The sequence below is a fragment of the Nycticebus coucang genome, chromosome 2 (genome assembly GCF_027406575.1).
Source record: "Nycticebus coucang isolate mNycCou1 chromosome 2, mNycCou1.pri, whole genome shotgun sequence".
Taxonomy (NCBI): Eukaryota; Metazoa; Chordata; class Mammalia; order Primates; family Lorisidae; genus Nycticebus; species Nycticebus coucang.
In genome coordinates, this window is record NC_069781.1 from 43,303,763 (window position 1) to 43,325,183 (window position 21,421).

The 21,421-nt window shown below is 49.7% G+C and overlaps 4 protein-coding genes across 5 annotated transcripts in view; 2 read left to right on the forward strand and 2 right to left on the reverse strand.

Moving 5' to 3' along the window:
* The window catches only part of NPR2 (natriuretic peptide receptor 2), a 63,563-nt gene extending 61,389 nt beyond the window's left edge, over nucleotides 1-2,174 (reverse strand). For both annotated transcript variants that reach the window (XM_053569101.1, XM_053569111.1), the window contains exon 1: nucleotides 201-2,174. The gene's annotated coding sequence lies outside the window, so the exon portion shown is untranslated. The remainder of the gene's footprint in view (nucleotides 1-200) is intronic.
* A 591-nt stretch (nucleotides 2,175-2,765) lies between these two features.
* Nucleotides 2,766-3,862, forward strand: MSMP (microseminoprotein, prostate associated). Its single transcript, XM_053569159.1, has 3 exons — nucleotides 2,766-2,895; nucleotides 3,105-3,213; nucleotides 3,576-3,862. Exons 1-3 carry the CDS (start codon nucleotides 2,766-2,768, stop codon nucleotides 3,754-3,756), a joined length of 420 nt encoding a protein of 139 aa, XP_053425134.1. The 3' UTR covers nucleotides 3,757-3,862.
* On the reverse strand, nucleotides 3,802-7,601 carry RGP1 (RGP1 homolog, RAB6A GEF complex partner 1). The gene is made up of 9 exons (XM_053569147.1): nucleotides 7,475-7,601; nucleotides 6,978-7,109; nucleotides 6,471-6,607; nucleotides 6,120-6,203; nucleotides 5,871-6,020; nucleotides 5,457-5,603; nucleotides 5,119-5,246; nucleotides 4,712-4,901; nucleotides 3,802-4,202 (listed from the first exon to the last, which is right to left on the reverse strand). Exons 2-9 carry the CDS (start codon nucleotides 7,091-7,093, stop codon nucleotides 3,979-3,981), a joined length of 1,176 nt encoding a protein of 391 aa, XP_053425122.1. The 5' UTR covers nucleotides 7,094-7,109; nucleotides 7,475-7,601; the 3' UTR covers nucleotides 3,802-3,978.
* Nucleotides 7,602-8,164: 563 nt separating this feature from the next.
* Nucleotides 8,165-21,325, forward strand: GBA2 (glucosylceramidase beta 2). The gene is made up of 17 exons (XM_053569123.1): nucleotides 8,165-8,509; nucleotides 12,904-12,995; nucleotides 13,199-13,314; nucleotides 16,619-16,837; nucleotides 17,151-17,390; nucleotides 17,626-17,728; nucleotides 17,893-18,046; nucleotides 18,157-18,282; nucleotides 18,468-18,640; nucleotides 18,853-18,957; nucleotides 19,153-19,260; nucleotides 19,356-19,507; nucleotides 19,614-19,720; nucleotides 19,852-19,994; nucleotides 20,074-20,189; nucleotides 20,286-20,477; nucleotides 20,751-21,325. The coding sequence occupies exons 1-17, from the start codon at nucleotides 8,175-8,177 to the stop codon at nucleotides 21,015-21,017; spliced, it is 2,748 nt and encodes a 915-aa protein (XP_053425098.1). The 5' UTR covers nucleotides 8,165-8,174; the 3' UTR covers nucleotides 21,018-21,325.
* The last annotated feature ends 96 nt before the right edge of the window (nucleotides 21,326-21,421 follow it).

Below are 21,421 nucleotides of genomic sequence, written 5' to 3' on the forward strand. Positions count from 1 at the left end.
TCCTTGTCCCCGCGCGGACAGCGCAAGCCAACCACCTCCCCAAATGGCCGCTCCCCCAGGACTCAGCGGCCTGAGTCCCGACCACTGACATCTTCCCCCCAAGCACGCACAGTGCGAATACATCTCCGCACAGCCCCCCACCTGCTGGCCCAGCCCAGCTTCTCTCCAGAAGCCTCCTACCCCTGCACTCATTCGCCTACCTCATCTTCATTACAGGAGGTTAACCCCCACTTCTGTCGCCACTAACGTTCTCTGGGCCCCCTTCACCTTCAGCATTCACCAACCCCTCGGTGCTCCGGGACTCCCCACACGCCCGCCCCCTATCGGGCTGGCTCCAGGCTGCAGGAGCAGAAGGGAATCCATGGTCTAGGGCGGCGCCTGTGGCTCAGTGAGTAGGGCGCCGGCCCCATATGCCAAGGGTAGCGGGTTCAAACCCAGCCCCGGCCAAACTGCAACAAAAAAGTAGCTGGGCGTTGTGGCGGGCGCCTGTAGTCCCAGCTGCCCGGGAGGCTGAGGCAAGAGAATCGCGTAAGCCCAAGAGTTAGAGGTTGCTGTGAGCTGTGTAACGCCACGGCACTCTACCCGAGGGCGGTACAGTGAGACTCTGTCTCTACAAAAAAAAAAGCAGGTGGAAATTGCCTGCTTGAAAGGGAATCCATGGTCTAGCCTGCCAGGGTGTCCGCAGGACTCTTCCCCTGGGATTACAGGTGTGGTCCTGTAATCAGGGCTGCTAACACTAACAAGCCCTCCGGGCCCCGGTGATAGACAAGCCTTCTAACCCACCTGCTCCAGCCAAGAGAGTAGTCCAAGACCGTACCTCCCACACACCAGCCTACCTCAGGGCGCCCTGCTCCAAAAGTGAGCTCCCCTCCCCCACCAAAATGGAAAAAGTACTAGACCTGACTAAGGCAAACATGTGCTACATCCTGCAGCTCTTCTAAGCTAGGAATTTTGAGGTGCACTGACAAAGTCATTTCTGAATGGTGAAGAGGTGACAGGCAGGGTGGCCTGATGAAAAAGTCTGCCAGGTGACAAGGAACAAGTCTTGTTGTAAATGAGACTGGAGACTTAGAAGGAACAACAGAATAAATGCCAAAGTGATTAGCCCTATGGGGTAGGGGTAAATAGCTGAAACATAGGCCTTTGAAGTGTGCAAAAGTGAAAAAAATCCTTTAGTGCCAGAGATGGCTACCATTAGCAAAAGCAGAAAGGGGAACTTGAGGTTTTGCAAGAGCAGGGATGAGAAGAAAATGAACCAAAATCCTAATGAGAAAAAGCAGGAGACCTGAGCTGGAAGGATAATGAGAAAACTACAGCTCTTCCCAGGGTAAAGATGAGGGAAAGCAGGCTGATCGGCAACAGATTCTCACACCATTCAGGGAGCACAAGAGGTGTCTGTTTTTGAAGGAGGTGGTAGGTATGACTTAAAGCATGGGTGTAAAAGGGACAGGAGTCTATGTTAGGAGAGACCACTCCCCAACAGACGCCCTCAGCTGCATATACAGTTACTCAATGTCAGTCAAAGAAAGTATCACCCATTTTGTCTCTTAGCCTTAGCACCAATCATAGTGGCTAATATTTTCTAAGGGCTATGTACCACAGGTGATGGTGAGAGTATTACATGCATTATCTCATTTAATCCTCATAACAGCCCTAAGAGTTGGAATTACTATCCCCAATTTATAGATGAGGAAACAGGCTTAGTGAGGTGAAGTAATTTGCCCAAGGTCACATAACTAGTAAGTGGAGTCAGGATCTGAATCCAAGTAGCTGGGCTCTACAACCTCTTTGCTCTTAATCACCCATCCTGGGGTCCTTCAGAACTTTCAGGAAACTTAAAGGAGGATGCCAAAGGTTACATTCCTAAAACTTAATCCCATTACACACAGGAGAAAGAGGGGCACCTCTGGGAAACAGGAGTGATTCATCCATTCGGACATTTAGAGGAGATATTCCTCTTTGAAAGGAAGAAAGAACATCCGTAGCTATGAAGTGATTCTGTATCTGCTGTAGGTTTGAGGATGATAAACACTGGATAATTCATCTCTGGGATGCCTGGAGAAAAGAGAAAAAGAGAACACACTCCCCTATCTCCAAAGGCTGCCCTATTTCTAAGGTTCATCAGGGAAACCCTGCCCCACGGTCTGAGAGAAACACATTCTCTAGTCCAGGTGCCTGCTTGCTCTCCTGGAGCCTCTGGCTCTTGCACCTACTGCAGCTTCTGGGTTTGGCTGGGGCACAGGATTAGCCATCCCCAGGAAATGCCTCCCTCCGGTCCAGGCAGGGATCCCACAGCACACACACCGCTGGTGGTGGTAGTGGGGGGAGTGGAGAAGGAAGGTGGAATGTTTCCTTCTCTCCAGGTCAGGGAAGAGATCTGGGGACCACCTGGGGGCCCTCACCCCTCCCACCTCCTTGCTGGGGAAGTGCCCAGTCCAATGCCCCTTCCACAGCCACAGCCCTCCCTCTAGCTGTGCTGGGGCATGAATCAGCTCTCACAGCTTGTTAAAGCTAGATCTCTTGTTTTCATGCCCTCACCTCAGGAAACAGAGTTACAGCTTTTCCAGCTCTACTCAGCAGGGGGCCAGGGTCCTTACTTTATAAACATGCCCAGCCTGTGAGAGCAGAGGGCACAGAGATAGTGTGAGACAGGAGCCCAGGGGAGAAAGAAACTAAGACTCAAGGAGCAAAGCAAAGACAAGGGGACAAGACCAGAGTATTCTGAACAGAAGTCAAGAAGGGTTCGAGAGGGTTGTGCAGCAGAAATGGCCCTCCAGATACTCTGGGCTGGACGGGCCAAGGGGATCGTAGGTGGCTGGGAGATCATGTGCTTGGTGATATCTCTACTCCTACAGCACCCAGGAGTCCACAGCAAGTGCTACTTCCAAGCTCAAGGTAAAGTGGGGTGAAGTGTTAGGAAAGGATGACGAGAGGGGGGAGGAAGGCTTTAGAGATGATACCTTTGTAAGAATACCCAGACTCCCTCCAGCCATGAAACAGAACTCAATATGGTGGTACTATGCACTTACTCCCTCACACCCCAGATGAGAGTCTGCCTGCCACTACCACTCCCACACCCACTAACATTTTCTGTTCTTCCCTAGCTCCCTGTCACTATGAAGGGAAATACTTTACCCTGGGTGAATCTTGGCTCCGCAAGGACTGTTTCCACTGCACCTGTCTGCATCCTGTTGGTGTAGGCTGCTGTGACACGTGAGTGACCAAGGATGGCCAGAGGGAATGACTCTGATGTGAGTGACCAGGGAGTGACAAGATTGCTATGATGTGAGTGAGAATGAACTGAGGAGCAGCATGAGACTGGCCAGCTGAAGGTATAAACAGGAGTGTGAAAGATGAGGCTCCAGGCTACAAAGCAAGGGAGGCTGGGTGGATCTGAAGGGAAAATCTTGTTATAAAGCAGAAAGTCCATATATGGCAGGTGAGAGCTTGGTTGGAGTGACCAAGGAGACACCAGATGAGGATATGGGAGGAGGCTGTGAGAGAGGAAACGTGGGGCAGGGATAAAGATGACTTTTCTCTGTGCTAACTCCTTCCTCCCATCCTTGGTTCCCCAGGTCCCAGCATCCCATCGACTTTCCCGCTGGGTGTGAGGTACGTCAGGAGGCGGGAACCTGCCAGTTCTCTCTGGTGCAAAAATCTGACCCCCGGCTGCCCTGCAAAGGGGGAGGGCCTGACCCAGAATGGGGCTCCGCCAATACTCCTGTTTCTGGGGCTCCTACTCCCCATTCCAGCTAAACTCAACTGATCATTCATCTGCTGACTGCTCACTGCTGCTGCCACTTCCAGGGAAACCACTAGCAGCTGCCAATTTATTCTGAATAAATAAATGCTACAGCTGAAAGCCTGTCTCTTATTGTGCATGCCATTGGGCCCCAGGTGGAAAAAGTGCTATGAGAGTTCAGGTGTGTTCTCAGTATGATGAAAACACTAGTGCCAGGGTGGGCAAGCAGGTCAGTTTCAGATGGTTATGGTGCTGGTGCTGGGGCCTGGGGCGGCATATGAGGCCAGGGTGGGGCTTGTAGGCAGGACCTTGATGGGGAGGTCCCAGCTGAAGGTGTCTACAGGTACTTGCTCAGGACCTGTCCAGGTGGCAGGTTCAAGTTGTTCCACAGGGGGTAGGAGTACTAATCCTGGTTCTCGGGATGTTACAAATTCAAAATGCAATCGCCACTTCAGGGACACTGTGGAAGAAAAAGATGAAAGGAATTAGAAGCCAGCAGGAAGAAGTAAAAACCAATGACAGGATAGGATTAATGAATGAGAAAAACAAAAATACCTTGTATTCAGGAAGATAAGGAAAAGATAGGAAACAGAGTTACAATCAGGGCTGTTCTAAAGAAATTAAGTATGTTAACCACCAAAGAAAGTAGTGTCAAGTACCTAATTACCCAAGAATGAGATAGTCAAGACTAGGTAGCTTGAAATACACACACTAGAGAATGAGAGATCAATGCCATCACAAGGTCCCAGCAGGTAGGGTGGGGAAGGACTTCTGCAAGTTGTAAAGGCTTTAAGGGTCAGTAGATCTAAGAAATAGGGATAGAGGTTGAAAGTATGAGAGAGTGTTAAGGGTCAGAAGATAGATGAGAGTAGGTCTGGGAATATGTTAGAAACAGGATCTATTACACTCTACTCAAACACATCATTTTACTGTCCCTGTTTCATTCTCCAATAACCATCAGGGTCTCACCAATGGCTGTGCAGAAGCCTGGAGTGGAGCTGAGAGGGATGGGAAGTGAGAAGCTGGTTCTGGTTGTATGCAGGCAGGACTCCTGGTGCCGGGCATGAGTCACATGGGACACAGAGGGGACACCCCCTGTCCCACGGCGCCGCTGGTACTCAGGCTGTACACGCTCCTCAGTCTGTAAACTTACTGAAAACTGGGAATAAGAAAAGAGGTGCACGCTAACAGGCATACAGAAGTGCTGACTATAGGTAAGGGGGCACCCTAACCTAAGAATGTTTAACCAAAGAATACGGGAAGAAGGCTGTGATCCCTCTATTCACGTCCACATACCACCCTTCTTTACACAGGCTCTTGTCCTTCCACCCTAGCCCTTTAGGTCCAGCATCCCAGAAGCTTTGTTCCCTTCTCACCTGTAAACAAGCTACAGTTCCTTCCCCTAAGTTTAAGGTCCCCACCACGTCCTCGCCGAGTCTGTACACAGATTTGAAGATGCCAAATGTCCCAACTTTCCCTTGGCCATCACTGATATTGTACAGATCTGGGGAGAATGGGACACCATAAGCTTGGAGTCTTCACTGGAGAATGCCTAGGACTAGACACCAGTAGCCAAAAGGTAGAGCTTTTCTTTATAATCAGGGGTGAGGTATCAGTGGATTGGCAGAAGTATGTGGTAGTTAGAAGTCTCTATTTCTGAGATAGCAAAACCATGAAAGGAAGGTTAGGGGGCAAACTCTGAAAAGGTTCTCACGGAGGCTGCGGCAGGATGTGGCAGCCATGAGGCGCTCCCCAGCCAACTCAGCTAGCCATGAATCCTTCTTCCCACCTTCATCCTCCTCTAAGAATGGACTAGATGGGGCTACAGCCTCATCCTGTGGAAATTGGACATCCTGAAGGCCTACAGAGAGAATGAGTGAAGAGGTAATGCTGGGAGGAAACAGATTAGAGGTTTAGATTCCAACCTCAGAGGGCTGAAGGTAAAGGGAGTCATGGCTAAGGTATACATCTCAACCTATTCTCCAGAACCCTCCCTTTCCTCCCAACTCCCTAGCACCTTCACTGAGACCAGGAAGATTCCCCATAGCCCCTTTTGCAAACTCTCTAAGACAATTTCTGCTTTGATAAGATTCTTCCCAAGCCCTTCCCTCCAGGAACCCTTCCTTACCAGTCAGCACAAGAACCCTCAAAGGGACCCTGAGTAAAGTGATGGGTGAGTTGACACGCTGGCAGCCAATGGTCAGTTTGTAGACATACTTGACTGACTGACCCCGAAAGGAGGGTGGTCCCTCTATGGGCAGCACTTCACTGTAGGAGTCTGGTTGGGAAGTAGTAGTCAGGGCAGCCAGGAGCAGTCAGAGGAGTCCTCCCTCCAGGAGACTTAGAAGGCAATTTAGGGATGGGGACAGTCACTCACATGATTTGGATTCTCCAGGGTCTAGCCTCAGGTCACAGAATAGAATTTTTGGTGGAGTAGAAAGGATACACTGACCCCTCTCACCTAAAATAGGTAAGAAAGACTGCAATTAATGACCCTGTTGTCCAGGAGTAGATAGGGTTAACACATCAGGTGGGATCAGTGAAAACCTGCCAACCCTCCTTTTCCTGTTGTAAAATGGGAAGACACACTTATATTAACAAAGTAGTAGCCACCTTTCTCCACATTCCCCACATGACAGTGACTACAACACACAAGAACAATTTAAAACTTCATTTGTGGGTGACAATAACACCATCCTCCTCCCAAAGCAAATGCCCCATCTCTAACCTCTGTGTGGCAGAAAGACAGTCTGGCTGTCAGGCTGGACATCTGGCTGACTAGAGTCAGGGGGAGGCAGTGCTACTCGACTCTCACTGGCATGGAACTGGCAGTGGATTTGGGCACTGGCCCAGGCCAAAGCCTCACTGCAGGAAGAGGAAAAGGAGATATCAGAGGGTAAGTTCTTGACCTCACAAATGCTTTCCCAAACTCCATACCACAATGTCTGATGAGATAAATATGTTAGGTGGCTGTCTTAGTGATCAGGAAATCCAGAACCCAAAAAGAAACCATTAAGCAGAGAAGTAGACTATGGGTAAAAAGAGGAATGGGGGTGGGGAGAGGAGCATGGACAGCTATGTCATCCATATCCTCTGTTAAATTGCCATCTCCTTCAATGTGGGTACAATGAACAAGAAAAGGATGGGGTAGCTACAGGACAATAGGGGCTGTGTCATAGCACCAGAGATACCAGGCTTACTCCCAGAAGGGTACCTTCAGTACCAGCATCCCCACCTGGATGCAGAAGTAGCCGTGGGAGGAAGAGGGTTGGTGACGGTCACCACACACTCCAGTGCCTCCCCCGCCAGAAATACAGGACCCCGGCTCAGCTCTGCTACCACTTCAATCATGGCAGCTCAGGAATATCTACAAGGAAACAAGAGGGGATAGGCGGTCAACACCATGGCAGTCAGCGGTGTCTGAGGCAAGCCACTCAGCCGTGAGGACTGAGGAGAGGGGCGGTCAGCACCACTGTGCCAGAGGAAAGCGGCTGGATACGCGGAGCTGGCAGGCGCGAGAGAGAGAGTGGACATCCCTCCCCTGACTCAGCCCCACCTGGGGGAGGCCCAGACCCCTGCCCCCTCAGCGCGTAATCACACCCACTGTCCCTGGAGCTCCCAGGCTGGCCTCTGCGTCCCCTTCCCTCAAGGCACCACGCCCCAGCCCAAGACTACGGCAGCCCGTCACCGGGCACAGTCCAACCCGGGGGATCAGCACACCGAGGCCCTCACCTGCCCGCCCCTCCGGGACCGGGCTTGGTGCGTGGCGGCGCGGCGGCAGAGGCGGCGCGACGGAGGCGGGACTTCCCTTAGGTCCCCACCCCTCTCCAGAGTCCCTTCCGGCCGGAAGCGCCGGTCTGGCCGGACCGGAAAGGGCTCGGGACAGCCCGGTGTCTTGGGTCACCTTCCCACGGGCTGGCACCTGGGCGCGGGCCCTGTCGCTGACACCAGCCGGTGGGATCCGGCCCCCAACCCTGGGGGGCCTCCTGGTGCCGCGGCCCGGGGACCCGGCCAAGGCCGCCGCGAGGTCCCCTGGGCGGTGTCTGGTGGGCCGGTCCCGGGTAGGTGCTGCCTTGCCGGCTGGTCCCGCGGCTCCTCCCCTCTCCGCGGGCCCAGTCGCACTTTGGCTGGGCGAGCTAATCCCTGTGGCCCAATGACGTCGAGGTCCGACCCTTCCCGCCCAGAACCTACGAAGACTACAGAAGGGGAGCCGAAGGAGGGTTCATTGCTGTCGCCACCGACGCCGAAGCGAGAGCTCCTCGACTCCACAAATACACACCAGCTTGTCTCAGCTTTCCCCATCACTTGTCCCTCCGGAGCGGCACATAATAACAACCGGCCCCCGCATCTACATTAGGCTGTCTTATACTTTGTATCCCAGGGCTCGGCACCTGGGGCGATCGAGGTCGTGGGGACACAGGACCCAAGGAACATGGGAACCGGCGTCCCAGCTTCGGAGCAGATCAGCTGTGCCAAAGGGGGTCCACGGGTTTATTGCCCTGAAGATACTGGAGGCACTGAGGCTGTGCGTGTTACCGACTGCGAGAACCCCAAGGACAACCGACCTCAAAATGAGCCGGGCTACTGCAATCCGGAGGACTCTGGGCACCTCATGGCTTCCTATGAGGGTAAAGCTAGGGGGTATCAGGTGCCTCCTTTTGGCTGGCGCATCTGCCTGGCTCATGAGTTTACAGAGAAGAGGAAACCCTTTCAAGCTAACAATATCTCCCTAAGCAACATAATAAAGCATCTAGGCATGGGCTTGAGGTGAGTAGATCCCATTGCCTGGAATGCCATTTGCTTCACTTTGTTCCAGCTCTAGACTTCCAGCAGAACTGGGGAAGGGAGTGGACGGCCCCATATACCGAGGGTGGCGGGTTCAAACTGGGCTCCCGGCTAAACTGCAACAAAAAATAGGCCAGGGTTGTGGCAGCACCTGTGGTCTCAGCTACTCGGGAGGTTGAGGCAAGAGAATTGCCTGAGCCCAGGAGTTGGAGGTTGCTGTGAACTGTGTGACCTACCGCACTCTACCCAGGGCAATAAAGTGAAACTCTGTCTCTACAAAAAAAAAAAAAAAGGAACTGGGAAAGGGTAGGAAAGTAGGTGGGTTCGTTGTCCCAGTCAAGTGGATCCTATCCCAGCATATTTTAGGCCCAGGACTTTGGAAGATAAGACCAGGTCACAACTCTTTTCCTCCCAGTATCTTGTCTTTTCAGACAAGAAGATATGAACGTTTGGTCCTGCACTTCGCATTTCCCATTTAGGTTCTTTCTCCCATACTCTGTTTTTCAAAGACCGCCCTTTGGGATTAGGTATACTTTGTGGCAAGGTAGGAAAGGATAGTCTAGCTGGCACTGACACAATGTTTTATTTGGGAGGGAGAGGTTCTCAACCCCAGGTTTCCCTGAACATTTGAGGTATTCTCTACCTCATTCAGACACATACTGTGTTACAGTCCCAACATCCATCAAGCTTTTATCTCCAAGGAACAGATGAAAAGCCTGCTTTCCCTCAACCTTAAGAGAAAATGCTGGGCAGCACCTGTGGCTCAGTCGGTAGGGCGCTGGCCCCATATGCCAAGGGTGGCGGAACCGCGACCCCACCGAACTGCAACCAAAAAATAGCTGGGCGTTGTGGCGGGCGCCTGTAGTCTCAGCCGCTCAGGAGGCTGAGACAAGAGAATCACCTAAGCCCAGGAGTTGGAGGTTTCTGTGAGCTGCGTGATGTCAGGGCACTCTACCGAGGGCCATAAAGTGAGACTCTGTCTCTACAAAAAAAAAAGAGAGAGAGAGTGCCATTCACTGTGTTCCGGGATAGACAGCTCCTGATACAAAAAGCAAAGATAACCTCTGACCAGAGAGGCAGTAAATGATCTGAGGTTAGTAAATGATCTCCCCACCATAGGTGTCCCCAGAGCTCTTGGTAATAGTCTTCCAGAGCCTGTTCTAGTCTCTTCCCCACTCCAAAGGTTACAGACATCTCCCAAGCTTATCCTGGGCTCAGATCCCACTAAAATCAATGATTTGCGATGAGACTTCATGAGGAGGCCTGACCTTAACAGGAACAGGTGGATATGAGGACATAAAGCATCACCCTGAAGTCATCTTGAGTCAGTCTATACAATAAACACAGAGCTGGGGAGGGAGATATAAAGGTTGGGAAACTCAGCCAGACAGTTTCTAAAGTAGGAAACCCTTCACTTCCCCAGTCAGTGCTATGGGGCTATGGTGGGGAGATCATTTACTAACCTCAGCCCTGGGCAGTGCCAAGGGCCTGGTGCTGCCTGTATAACTGGCTCCTTAGTGCCTCTGGCTGGCCTGTACCAAAAAAGAGTCATCCCTGCAGGCTGCTTCTGAAATAGACCCAAGTCTAGCTTTGACCCCAAAAGCCTTTGGATCAAAATAGAATCTGGAATACAGAGAGAAGCACACTGAGTTGCATGTGGTAGGGATGATGAAATCAAGAACAGGTGGGGCTTGGTGACTGTGGCTCAAGCAGCTAACGCACCAGCCACATACACCTGAGCTGGTGGGTTCGAATCCAGCTCGGGCTGCCAAACAACAATGACGGCTGCAACCAAAAAATAGCCAGGTGTTGTGGCAGGCACCTGTAGTCCCAGCTACTTGAGAGCTGGAGGCAGGAGAATCGCTTGAGCCCAGGAGTTGGAGGTTGCTGTGAGCTGTGATGCCACGGCACTACCCAGGGTGACAGCTTGAGGCTCTGTCTCAAAAAAAAAAAGAACAGGTAGGCATCCTAGGCTCATAGCCACTAAGTATGAACTCATAGAGGCCTAAAGCTGTGCTCAGCTCTCTGGACCCTGGCTCCCCATACCAGGATAGGGTGGGGATTATTGACACAGGGCTTTTGGCATGGGATGAGGTCCTGCACTGAGTAGGAAGAGGGATAAGACAAGGAAGAATTCTGAGTGATAGTTCTTGAGTTGGGGTTGAAATTATGGAGAAGGTTAAATAGGTCAGGAATGACCAGCTGCTAAATTAAGGGAGTGAGAGAGCTTCTAAGAGGAAGCCGAACTGATCAAGAGCTCCAGCAAGACAAAGTCTCTGGGCCTCAGCTTGGTATCTACTACTCTCTCTTCCAGTCAGTCCATCCATTCATTGAAGATAGTTCTTGGTTCTGCCTGTATTCATATCTTGCATTTCTTTTCCCTTGCTGCCCTAATCCTGGCCACACCCTCCGTTTCTCCCTCCATCTACCAATCCTTTATAGCAGGGGTCCTCAAACTGCGGCCCACGGGCCACATGAGGTGGTGTGATTATGTTTGTTCCCATTTTGTTTTTTTACTTCAAAATAAGATATGTGCAGTGTGTATAGGAATTTGTTCATAGTTTTTTCTTTTAAACTATAGTCCAGTCTGAGGGACAGCGAATTGGCCCCCTGTTTAAAAAGTTTGAGGACGCCTGCTTTATAGCCTCTAGTTTTTAAGTTCAGTTTTCTCTAAACTGGCAGAGGATTCTCTGCCTTCCCATCATCCTTTGTTTGAGGGCGACGGGAAGGCAGAGGATCTCCCTCTCTCCTCCCCCTACTCCCAGAATGTCTTGTTCCTGTTCTTTAATCACATTCCTCCTCCCTTGCTCCAGTCTTATCTTCCATCTCTCTTATACCCCATTGTTTGTCCATTCATTCATATATGAATTCAGCAAATATTTACTGACTACAGACTCTGCTATGTCCTGTGCTTGGAGCTAAGGGTAATATTCAACTAGTCTTTATCACTGTCTCTTTCCCCAAGGAACTTAAAAAGTATGTCAGCCTCACATGAGGAACATTGAAATAACAAGGCAGTATCTGATTAAGAATTGAGATAGTATATGTGCACGTAATAATGATACATGATACAGATGTTACACTTTATGGCTTTCTTACCTACGATGTCATTCGATCTTTCAGCCATTCCATGAAATAACTAGGGCAGAAGGTATCCCCATTTTGTAGGTGAGGAAATTGAGGCTTGAGGGCTTATTTTGAAGTGGCATGATTGAACAGTGGGTACAAAATGGTTGGGTAGTGAGGACAGTGGAAGTGTGAGGGAGTCTCACAGGGCAGGGGTTGCTTAGTGAGGACCCATGCTGAGTGAGAATTTGTAGGAAATAAGAAGATAGTCTGGGACACATGTCAGAACCTTGAAAACAGAATTATCTGATTATTGGATACAGCCCTGATCATTTGCCTGTTGGATACAAAGCTATGGCAAGACCATGAAAATGCTGAAATTTTTAAAATCTTTATTGGACTGTTACAAGTGAGCAAAATCAGAAATTTTATAGTTTCAAGGCTGAGTTAAAGAAAAAACCACTAAAGAGGAAATGTCCTGAAATGTAAACACAGGTTGTCTATCGATGGAATGACTTTCCTCCCCTTCTACCTGGTATAATCTCCAAATTTTCACCTTTCATAATCAAAAAGAAAAATAATTACTTTAAAAAGAACATAATTAGGCCAGGCAAAGTGGATCACACCAGTAATCTTAGCACTCTGGGAGTCTGAGGCAGGAGGATTCCTTGAGGTCAGGAGTTTGAGACCACAGTGAGCAAGAATGAGACCCCATTTCTAGTAAAATTAGAAAGAAATTAGCCAGGCATTGCAGTAGGCACCTGTAGTCCCAGTAACTCAGGAAACTGAGGCAGGAGGATCACTTGAGCCCAGGAGTTTGAGGTTGCTGTGAGCTACACTGAGGCTATGGCACTCTAACCTGGGCAACAGAGTGAGACTGTCTCAAAAAAAAAAGAAAAAGAAGAAAGTTATCCCCAGTAGTCTGTGCCCATCATTTGGGGAGTGGGAAGTGGGAGTAGAGGATATAGGCCAGGAAACCATAAATGGACCTTTCAACACTTCAGACAAAAGTTCCTGAGGTTTGAACCAAAGCAGTGGTAGCAAAGTTAGGTAAGAAAAAGATCAGAAAGCCTCTTCTGAGGACAGTAAAGAAGAGAAAGAAAAGCAGTCCTTCTCTTGAGCTGGGGCAAGTAGGAAGATGAAAACTTGAATTATAGAGAAATTAAGAGGTTTGGAAGCAAAGGTAATGGGTCCTTGAAACATTTAATGGGAGGGCAGGGCTGGGTGTCCACAGAGAGAGGCAGGCAACTATAGCCTGTGAGGCACTGCCCACCCACCCCCTTGCACTCACCCTGCCTCTTGCTCCTCAGGTACTTGCAGTGGTGGTACCGAAAGACCCAGGTGGAAAAGAAGGCCCCTTTCATTGATATGATCAACTGTGTACCCCTGAGACAGATCTATGGTAAGACTCACCCCAGTTCTTCCCTGCTCAGAGAGGATGTCACCTCTGAGTCTATCACAGAGTTAGGCTGACTTCTAGCTTATGCAAACTGCACTGCTCTATCCCCTAGGTTTTTAGAGGTACCAATCTTTAGTCTGGTAAGAGAGAACTGGGCTTGGTTTTCTCTCTCTATACCCCACTAACTATACTGATTCTCTCTCTAGGTTGTCCCTTGGGTGGCATTGGGGGAGGCACTATCACCCGCGGCTGGAGAGGCCAGTTCTGTCGTTGGCAGCTTAATCCTGGAATGTATCAGCACCGGACAGTTATCGCTGACCAAGTAAGAGCCAGGTGGTAGAAAGGCCCAGGACAGTGCCATCCCAGGCCAAGAAGGACCCGTTGGCTAGTGCAGGTGTGGCAATTAGATGGGTATATGAGTCAATCCAATAAGCACTGTCAGGATGCATTTTGTGTGCCAGTCTTGTACTAGGATGTACTATAAGAATAAGACACCACAGAGCATATGTTCCTTGAAAGAGTAAACAGCCTTGACGTTTCTCCAGAAAATGCTTCCTGCCTGCCTCACTGCCCCAACTACTAGTTGAGCCAGTCTCCAACCACAGGGAGTGCAGAAAATTCCCAGATCACTTATCCTGGCTGAAAGAATATTTGAGGGCCAGGTGCTATGACTCATGGCTATAATCTTAGCACTCCAGGAGGCTGAGGCAGGTGGATTGCCTGAGCTCAGGAGTTCGAGACCAGTCTGAGCAAGAATAAGACCCCTTCTCTAAAAATAGCTGATTGTCTATAGTCCATGCTACTCAGGAGGCTGAGGCAAGAGGATTGCTTGAGCCCAAGAGCTTGCAGTTGCTGTGAGCTATGATGCCATGGCACTATACTGAGGGTGACAAAATGAGACTCTGTCTCAAAAAAAGAACATTTGGTAGGACTAGAAAGGAAAATAAAACCAAAAGTCTACAAATTTGTGGGGAGAAAAGATATGTGGTACAACCACTCCTCACTGATTTGGGAACCCTCACCCAAAGGTCAGCTCCTGTACTGATCACTTCTCTGGAAGTCTCTCTGGCTCAGGACCTAAAAAGCTCTTCTCCTCCCAGGCTTAGATTTTCTTAGGTCTTAATCTTCTTCCCTTTTCTGAAGCTTTTCTTTTTCTCCTTACCCTACATCACATCTGGGTCTTATAGTGCCAGAGGTATGTGGCCTACCTTTCATTACATCTCTCTGAGGACCTCCCCCTTTGAGTTGTCTACCAGGTTCCTCTTTCCTGCCTAAGGGATGCCTCCTTTTAGCTCATCTTCAAAGGAGAAATAAGTATCAGTCTTAAGTCCAATTAATGACAATGCCCTTCAGGTTTATTGGCCCTGCCCAATGCCCCAAGATCATTCTTTGCATCATCCCTTAGGTATCCTGAAGGGAATGGCTTCCAGAATCATGACTCTACAATTAAAAGTAATTATTGTATGCTTAACATGTGCTGGACACTGTGCTGGGTGTTTTTGTTTTTTTCATTTGTTTTTGTTTTGGGGGGCTTTTTTGAGACAAGAGTCTCACTATTACCCTCTGTAGAGTGCCGTTGCATCACAGCTCACAGCCCTCCAACTCTTAGGCTTAAGCAATTCACTTGCCTCAGCCTCCCAAGTAGCTGGGACTACAGGCACCCACCACAATGCCTGGCTATTTTTTGTTGCAGTTGTCATTGTTATCTAGTTGGCCCGGGCCAGGTTCGAACCGGCCCACCTCAGTGTATATGGCTGATGCCCCACGAGCGCCAAGCCTATACTCTACTCTTGATAGTGAGGTTACTGTGAGCTACAGAGGGTGACATAGTGAGACTCTGTCTCAAAAAAAAAAAAAAAATACTTAATATTAAAAAAATCCTACAAGGGCAAGTACCATCACTGCACTCATTTTACAGATGAGGAAACTAAGATCCAAAAGGTTTAATAACATGCTCAGGGTCACATAGTTGGTAAATGGAAAGGTTGGGATTCAGAATCTGTTTTCTCTGTGATGAAAAGCCTATTGTCTTAACCATTATGCACTGTTCTGACAAAAAGAAAAATTATTCTATACAGTTGTCCCTTGGTATCTGTGAGGGTTTGGATCCATGGCCTTCCACAGATTCCAAAATCCAAGGATGCTCAGTCTCTGATAGAAAATGGCATAGTGTTTGCAAATGACTTACACACATCCTCTCATATACTTCAAATCATCTCTAGATTACTTAGTAAATAGTTGGTAGTAAATAGTTGTTATACTATGCCAGAAAAAAGTCTATGCATGTTCAGTAACAGACACAGTTTTTTTCCTCTGAGTATTTCAATCTATAGTTGGTTGGTTGAATCCATAGATGCAGAACCCACAGATACAGAGGGCTGACTGGATATAGTGAAAATTTCAGGCAGAGTTTGAACTAAAGGAAGAAATATTAATCCCTTAAAGCTCCTGCCCTTGAGGAGCTTAAATTTTTACTGAGGAAATAAGATTTAAAGGAAACAGAGACTGTTGAGACCACATCAGTGCCAAAATGAGAGGGATGGATAGTGTACTGAAAAAAAAAAACAGTGTTGCAAACTTTACTCATTATCTTCACACACATCAACTCTGGAGAGGGATACATTAATGAACTAAAAGGGTCTCTACCCTCAAAAGGGCAGTCAGGGAAATAGAATGGTAAATAAATAGGTTATAACATGATATAGCAAATGCTAGAATAGAGAAGTGGGAAGACATATAATAACTCACTGCTGGAGGAAGAGGAGGAAGAGGTGGCATTTGACCTAGACCTGAAAGGATGAGGTGTTTCATCAGATGGAGAATAAGGAGCAAAGACATGGGGGAGGGAACCTAGTATGCTCAATGAACAATGAATATTTTATATGAGCAAAATATAGGTGGTTGACCAGGTAATGAATCTGATGGGCAGGGAGAGGCCAGATCAAAAAGGACCTTGAAAGCCAGTTAAGAATTTAGAATTTAGGCGGCGCCTGTGGCTCAGTCGGTAAGGCGCCGGCCCCATATACCAAGGGTGGCGGGTTCAAAACCGGCCCCGGCCGAACTGCAACAAAAAAATAGCCGGGCGTTGTGGCAGGCGCCTGTAGTCCCAGCCACTCGGGAGGCTGAGGCAAGAGAATCGCTTAAGCCCAGGAGTTGGAGGTTGCTGTGAGCTGTGTGATGCCATGGCACTCTACCAAGGGCCATAAAGTGAAACTCTGTCTCTACAAAAAAAAAAAAAAAGCATTTAGAATTTAGGCTACAGGCCGTGGGGAGTCACCAAAACATTAAAAGTAAAAGCAGAAACTGACATATTTTGATCTATCTATAAAAAAAAGATCATTCTTATACCCAGATGAGGAAGGGCAAAGGAAAAGCAGAGATGGTGTGGTCCTAGATTAGGGTGCTAAGGCCACAGTAGTGGAGAAGGGAGAGAAAACCTGGGAGGCAGATGGTGGGGAGGCAGCAAGAGTTGGTGGTGCCACTGAGCCTGGGGTATGACTTGATGCTGGTAGTGTGCTGGTAAATTGTAGGCTCTGAAAGGACAGGAACTGTTTTGAACTGATGGAGACGTAGTTTGCGGTGCCTGCAGATTTCCCCATTCTGGCCTATATCCCCTCTTAACTAAGTTCACAGTGTGCCTGCGTCGGGAAGGTCAGACTGTTTACCAGCAAGTCTTGTCCCTGGAGTGCCCAAGTGTCCTGCGCAGCTGGAACTGGGGCCTGTGTGGATACTTTGCTTTCTACCATGCTCTCTATCCCCGAGCCTGGAATGTGTATCAGCTTCCTGGCCAGAATGTCACCCTCACCTGCCGCCAGATCACACCAATCTTGCCCCACGACTACCAGGTGAGGCCAAATTCTGTTTCCTCCACTGCCCTCCATGGCCCTCCCTTTCCTGGGATTTGCCTCTGTTGAAAATTGCATTACCTATGAAAGGGAGGAGGTTGGGAATATAAACATCACACTGGCTTTCCAGGACCACCACCCACTTGGCTTCTATGGCCCCTTTCCTAGGGACTTGGGGAGATGAAAGTAGAAGACGGAAGAGAGTATGTTGGGGAGTATTTGAGTCAGATTCTCTATACCCAGGACTGATTCTAGGGAGTGGGGCCAGGAGGGACTATACTGGATCCATCTGAGTCCAATCTTTTGCCCCCAGGACAGCAGCCTGCCTGTAGGAGTCTTTGTGTGGGATGTGGAAAATGAAGGGGATGAAACTCTGGATGTGTCCATCATGTTCTCCATGCGGAATGGACTTGGAGGTGGAGATGATGCCCCAGGGGGGTTGTGGAATGAGCCCTTCTGTCTGGAGCGTGATGGAGAGACTGTGCAAGGACTGCTGCTACATCATCCAACCCTTCCAAATCCCTACACAATGGCTGTGGGTGCACGACTCACGGTAATGGAAGAGCCTGCCCCAAACCTTAGTGCCTAACAGCTACCCTCAGCCTGACCCCTGAATCCATCTCTACTCCATCATGGTCTCTTCATTTCTTTAACTCCTAAGTCCTACCCTCATCACATCCCTTAAGTCTCTGGAACTAGATGTGAGAGTATTTAAGAGGAGCTGGAGGCCTAGTCAGAATCCAGTGTACTGTGGAGCTTGCTCTCACAGAGTCTTTGCCCCTCAACAGGCAGATACCACGGTAACCCACATCACAGCCTTTGACCCTGACAGCACTGGGCAGCAGGTGTGGCAGGATCTACTTCAGGATGGACAGCTGGACTCCCCCGCTGGTGATGGGGGGTCTGCCAGGGAGATGGTGGGAAGAGAGATTATCCCTGACTTGGGACCAAGGGTGGGAAGCCTGGTAATAAATAGATTTTGTTCCCATGTTAGGGATCCCTGTCCCTGAGGTTGAAGCGGGGGTCTGTGCTGATTCCTCTTGTACATCTTTCAGGCCAAAGCACCCCCTCACAGAAAGGAGTAGGTGTTGCTGGGGCTGTATGCGTTTCAGGCAAGCTGCCACCTCGAGGTCAGTGTCGCCTGGAGTTTTCACTGGCTTGGGACATGCCAAGGATCATGTTTGGAGCTAAGGGCCAAGTCCATTATAGGTAAGAGGACCAAGAAAGTATCAGAATCCCAGGCACTGGGGCTTACACCAGGGCACCCAGGCTGTCCTGGAGCTTACATTCTTCATCCTTCCCCTTTCTTCCCACCCTAGGCGGTACACAAGGTTCTTTGGCCAGGATGGTAATGCAGCACCTGTCCTCAGCCACTATGCACTGTGCCGATACACAGAGTGGGAAGAGAGGATATCAGCTTGGCAGAGCCCAGTATTGGACGACAGGTGCCAATGGGGCCCATCTCCTCTTGCTTTTCTCCCACTCACACTCCCAATTGGGACTCCTTAAATCACTCTTCCACCTACCAAAGTCAGTAGATTCACTTGGTGCTCCCACTCTACTGAACCCTAGGATCCTCTCTATCCTTGGAGGTCCACATTCTTTACACCATTCCCTCCTGACTCCCCAGATCCTTGCCTGCATGGTATAAATCTGCATTGTTCAATGAACTGTACTTCTTGGCTGATGGAGGCACCGTATGGCTGGAAGTTCGTGAGGACTCTATATCAGAAGAGCTGGGAGGGGGCATGCGTCAGCTCCGTCCCATCCTACGAGACTATGGTCGATTTGGCTACCTTGAGGGTATGGGCTGCTGGTGGGCTGTGGCAGTTAGTGCCTTACCACAGTGCAGGATGATGGATTTTGCCTACCCCAGTATATTGGTTGGGATTGAGGGCATAAGTGGTGGGTGTGGACTGGTAACAATGTTCCACCTCCAACTCTAGAGACAAACTAGGGAGGGGCTATAAAAGAGAAGGAATTCTAGCAACAGTGTGCCTCCTTCATTCCTCTAGGCCAGGAGTATCGCATGTACAATACATATGACGTCCACTTTTATGCTTCCTTTGCCCTCATCATGCTCTGGCCTAAACTCGAGCTCAGCCTACAGTATGACATGGGTGAGGTTCCCTTTTGTGCTACATCTGCCCTCTTAGCTACTCCTGAACCTTTGTGGTCCCTCTGATTGTCTCTTCCTCCCCTTTCCTTCCCATCTGCATCCTGCTTAATTTGTTCCTGAGGTCCCACACACAAGGCTCTGTGCCCCACCCCATGTCTACCCATTCCCTGCTTCTCTTGTGTTTATGCTCCCTTAGCTCTAGCCACTCTCAGGGAGGACCTGACACGGCGACGGTACCTGATGAATGGGATGGTAGCACCTGTAAAAAGGAGGAATGTCATCCCTCATGACATTGGGGACCCAGGTAAGTCCACCCAAGGTCAGGTTCCCTCCTTCATCTTCTGCACCATCTACCCTGTCCACCAATACAAATGAACCAGGTCCCCTTCCCTCCCACAGATGACGAGCCGTGGCTCCGGGTCAATGCATATTTGATCCATGATACTGCTGACTGGAAGGACCTGAACCTGAAGTTCGTGCTGCAGATTTATCGGGACTATTACCTGACGGGTGACCAAGGCTTCCTGAAGGACATGTGGCCTGTGTGTCTAGTAAGGATGCGTGTACAGAGACATGGATGGTGTTTGGAGACAGCCCAGTTGGCTGCTGTCTTTCCTTGGTACCTAGATCTTCAGCATTATCTTTGTCCCTCTCTAGGCTGTGATGGAGTCTGAAATGAAGTTTGATAAGGACCGTGACGGACTGATTGAGAATGGAGGCTATGCAGACCAGACCTATGATGGATGGGTCACCACAGGCCCCAGGTTGGAGGGTGGGGGTTTCCAGGAGGCCTAAGGTGGGGAATTGGGCCTACCAAGAGTGACCCATCATCTGTTATATTGCATGGGAGTGGCTGGAGCTGCCAGTCTGACACCTAACCAATGTCCCTGACCAGTGCTTACTGTGGAGGGCTGTGGCTGGCAGCTGTGGCTGTGATGGTTCAGATGGCTGCTCTGTGTGGGGCACAGGATGTACAGGACAAGTTTTCTTCCATCCTTAGCCGGGGCCAAGAAGCCTATGAGAGACTGCTATGGAATGGTGAGTTGGGGGAACCTAAAGAGTCTTAAGGCAGCTGTGGGGGCACCAAGAGTTTTACTTTGCCCTTCTTCTACTCCAGGCCGCTATTATAACTATGATAGCAGCTCTCAGCCTCAGTCTCGTAGTGTCATGTCTGACCAGTGTGCTGGACAATGGTTTCTGAAGGCTTGTGGCCTAGGAGAAGGAGACACGGAGGTAAGAGAGGCTAGAAGGAGCTAGAGAGAAAGGTTGGATTTCCTTGGAGGTGGGAAGCAAGTGTAAGACATGATGTACCTCCCCTTTCCCCTCCAGGTGTTTCCTACCCAACATGTGGTCCGAGCCCTCCAAACTATCTATGAGCTCAATGTCCAGGCCTTTGCAGGAGGAGCCATGGGGGCTGTGAATGGGATGCAGCCCCATGGCGTCCCTGACAGATCCAGTGTACAGTCTGATGAAGTCTGGGTGGGTGTGGTCTATGGGCTAGCAGCCACCATGATCCAAGAGGTAATGTACTTGCTTCCCCATCTGCACCCTGGCCCAGAAAACTTCTTTAGCCACCAAACAAATTTCTTCAAGGTATAACCAATGCCATCTTATCCATGCATAAAGCCTCCCACTTTCCCTGGTATGCATTCCAGCTCCTGCCTTCAGGTTTCTTCAGATAATTGAGGAGCTTCCTGAGGGCATGGCCTCTACTGTTTCCATCTATCCAGCTGAAGTGGCTATTTGGGGGGGGGGGGGGCAAGTTGTATATATAACTGCCATCTCTCTCCACAGGGTCTGACTTGGGAGGGCTTCCGGACGGCTGAAGGCTGCTACCGTACCGTGTGGGAGCGCCTAGGCCTGGCCTTCCAGACACCGGAGGCATACTGCCAGCAGCGGGTATTCCGCTCACTGGCCTACATGCGGCCACTGAGCATCTGGGCCATGCAGCTGGCCCTACAACAGCAGCAGGACAAAAAGGCCTCCAGGCCAATAGTCAAACAAGGCACAGGGCCTACATTTGGACCAAAGGAAGCCATGGCAAACTTGAGCCCAGAGTGAGCCCTCTGAACTGTGAAATAGAAGCACTAACAGCCTAGCCTCTAGCCTGGCCTTTACTCCCCTCCAGCCACTCCCCCCACCAAGCCTCCTGCAGCCCTGAGCCATCAGGACAATCAGACCCCCTTCCCTTCTCCCCATCCAACTGTGCCAGTAAAAGGGGGTTGAGGGTGACCCAGGTATCACTTATTTATTTCCTTCCTCCCCTTTTCCCTCAGTGCATGAAATGTTCAGGGAGGTCAGTCCATTTCCCCAGTCCCATTCATGGCGTGACAGATACATGGGTACAAATAAATGACCCAGAAAGCCAATTAAGTGTGGTGTGTTTGAGCGCTCAAGTTTCCTAATGGCACAGGAGCTGAGGCCAGCTCTCTCTCACTCCCTTTTTTTGGACACAAAAACATTCT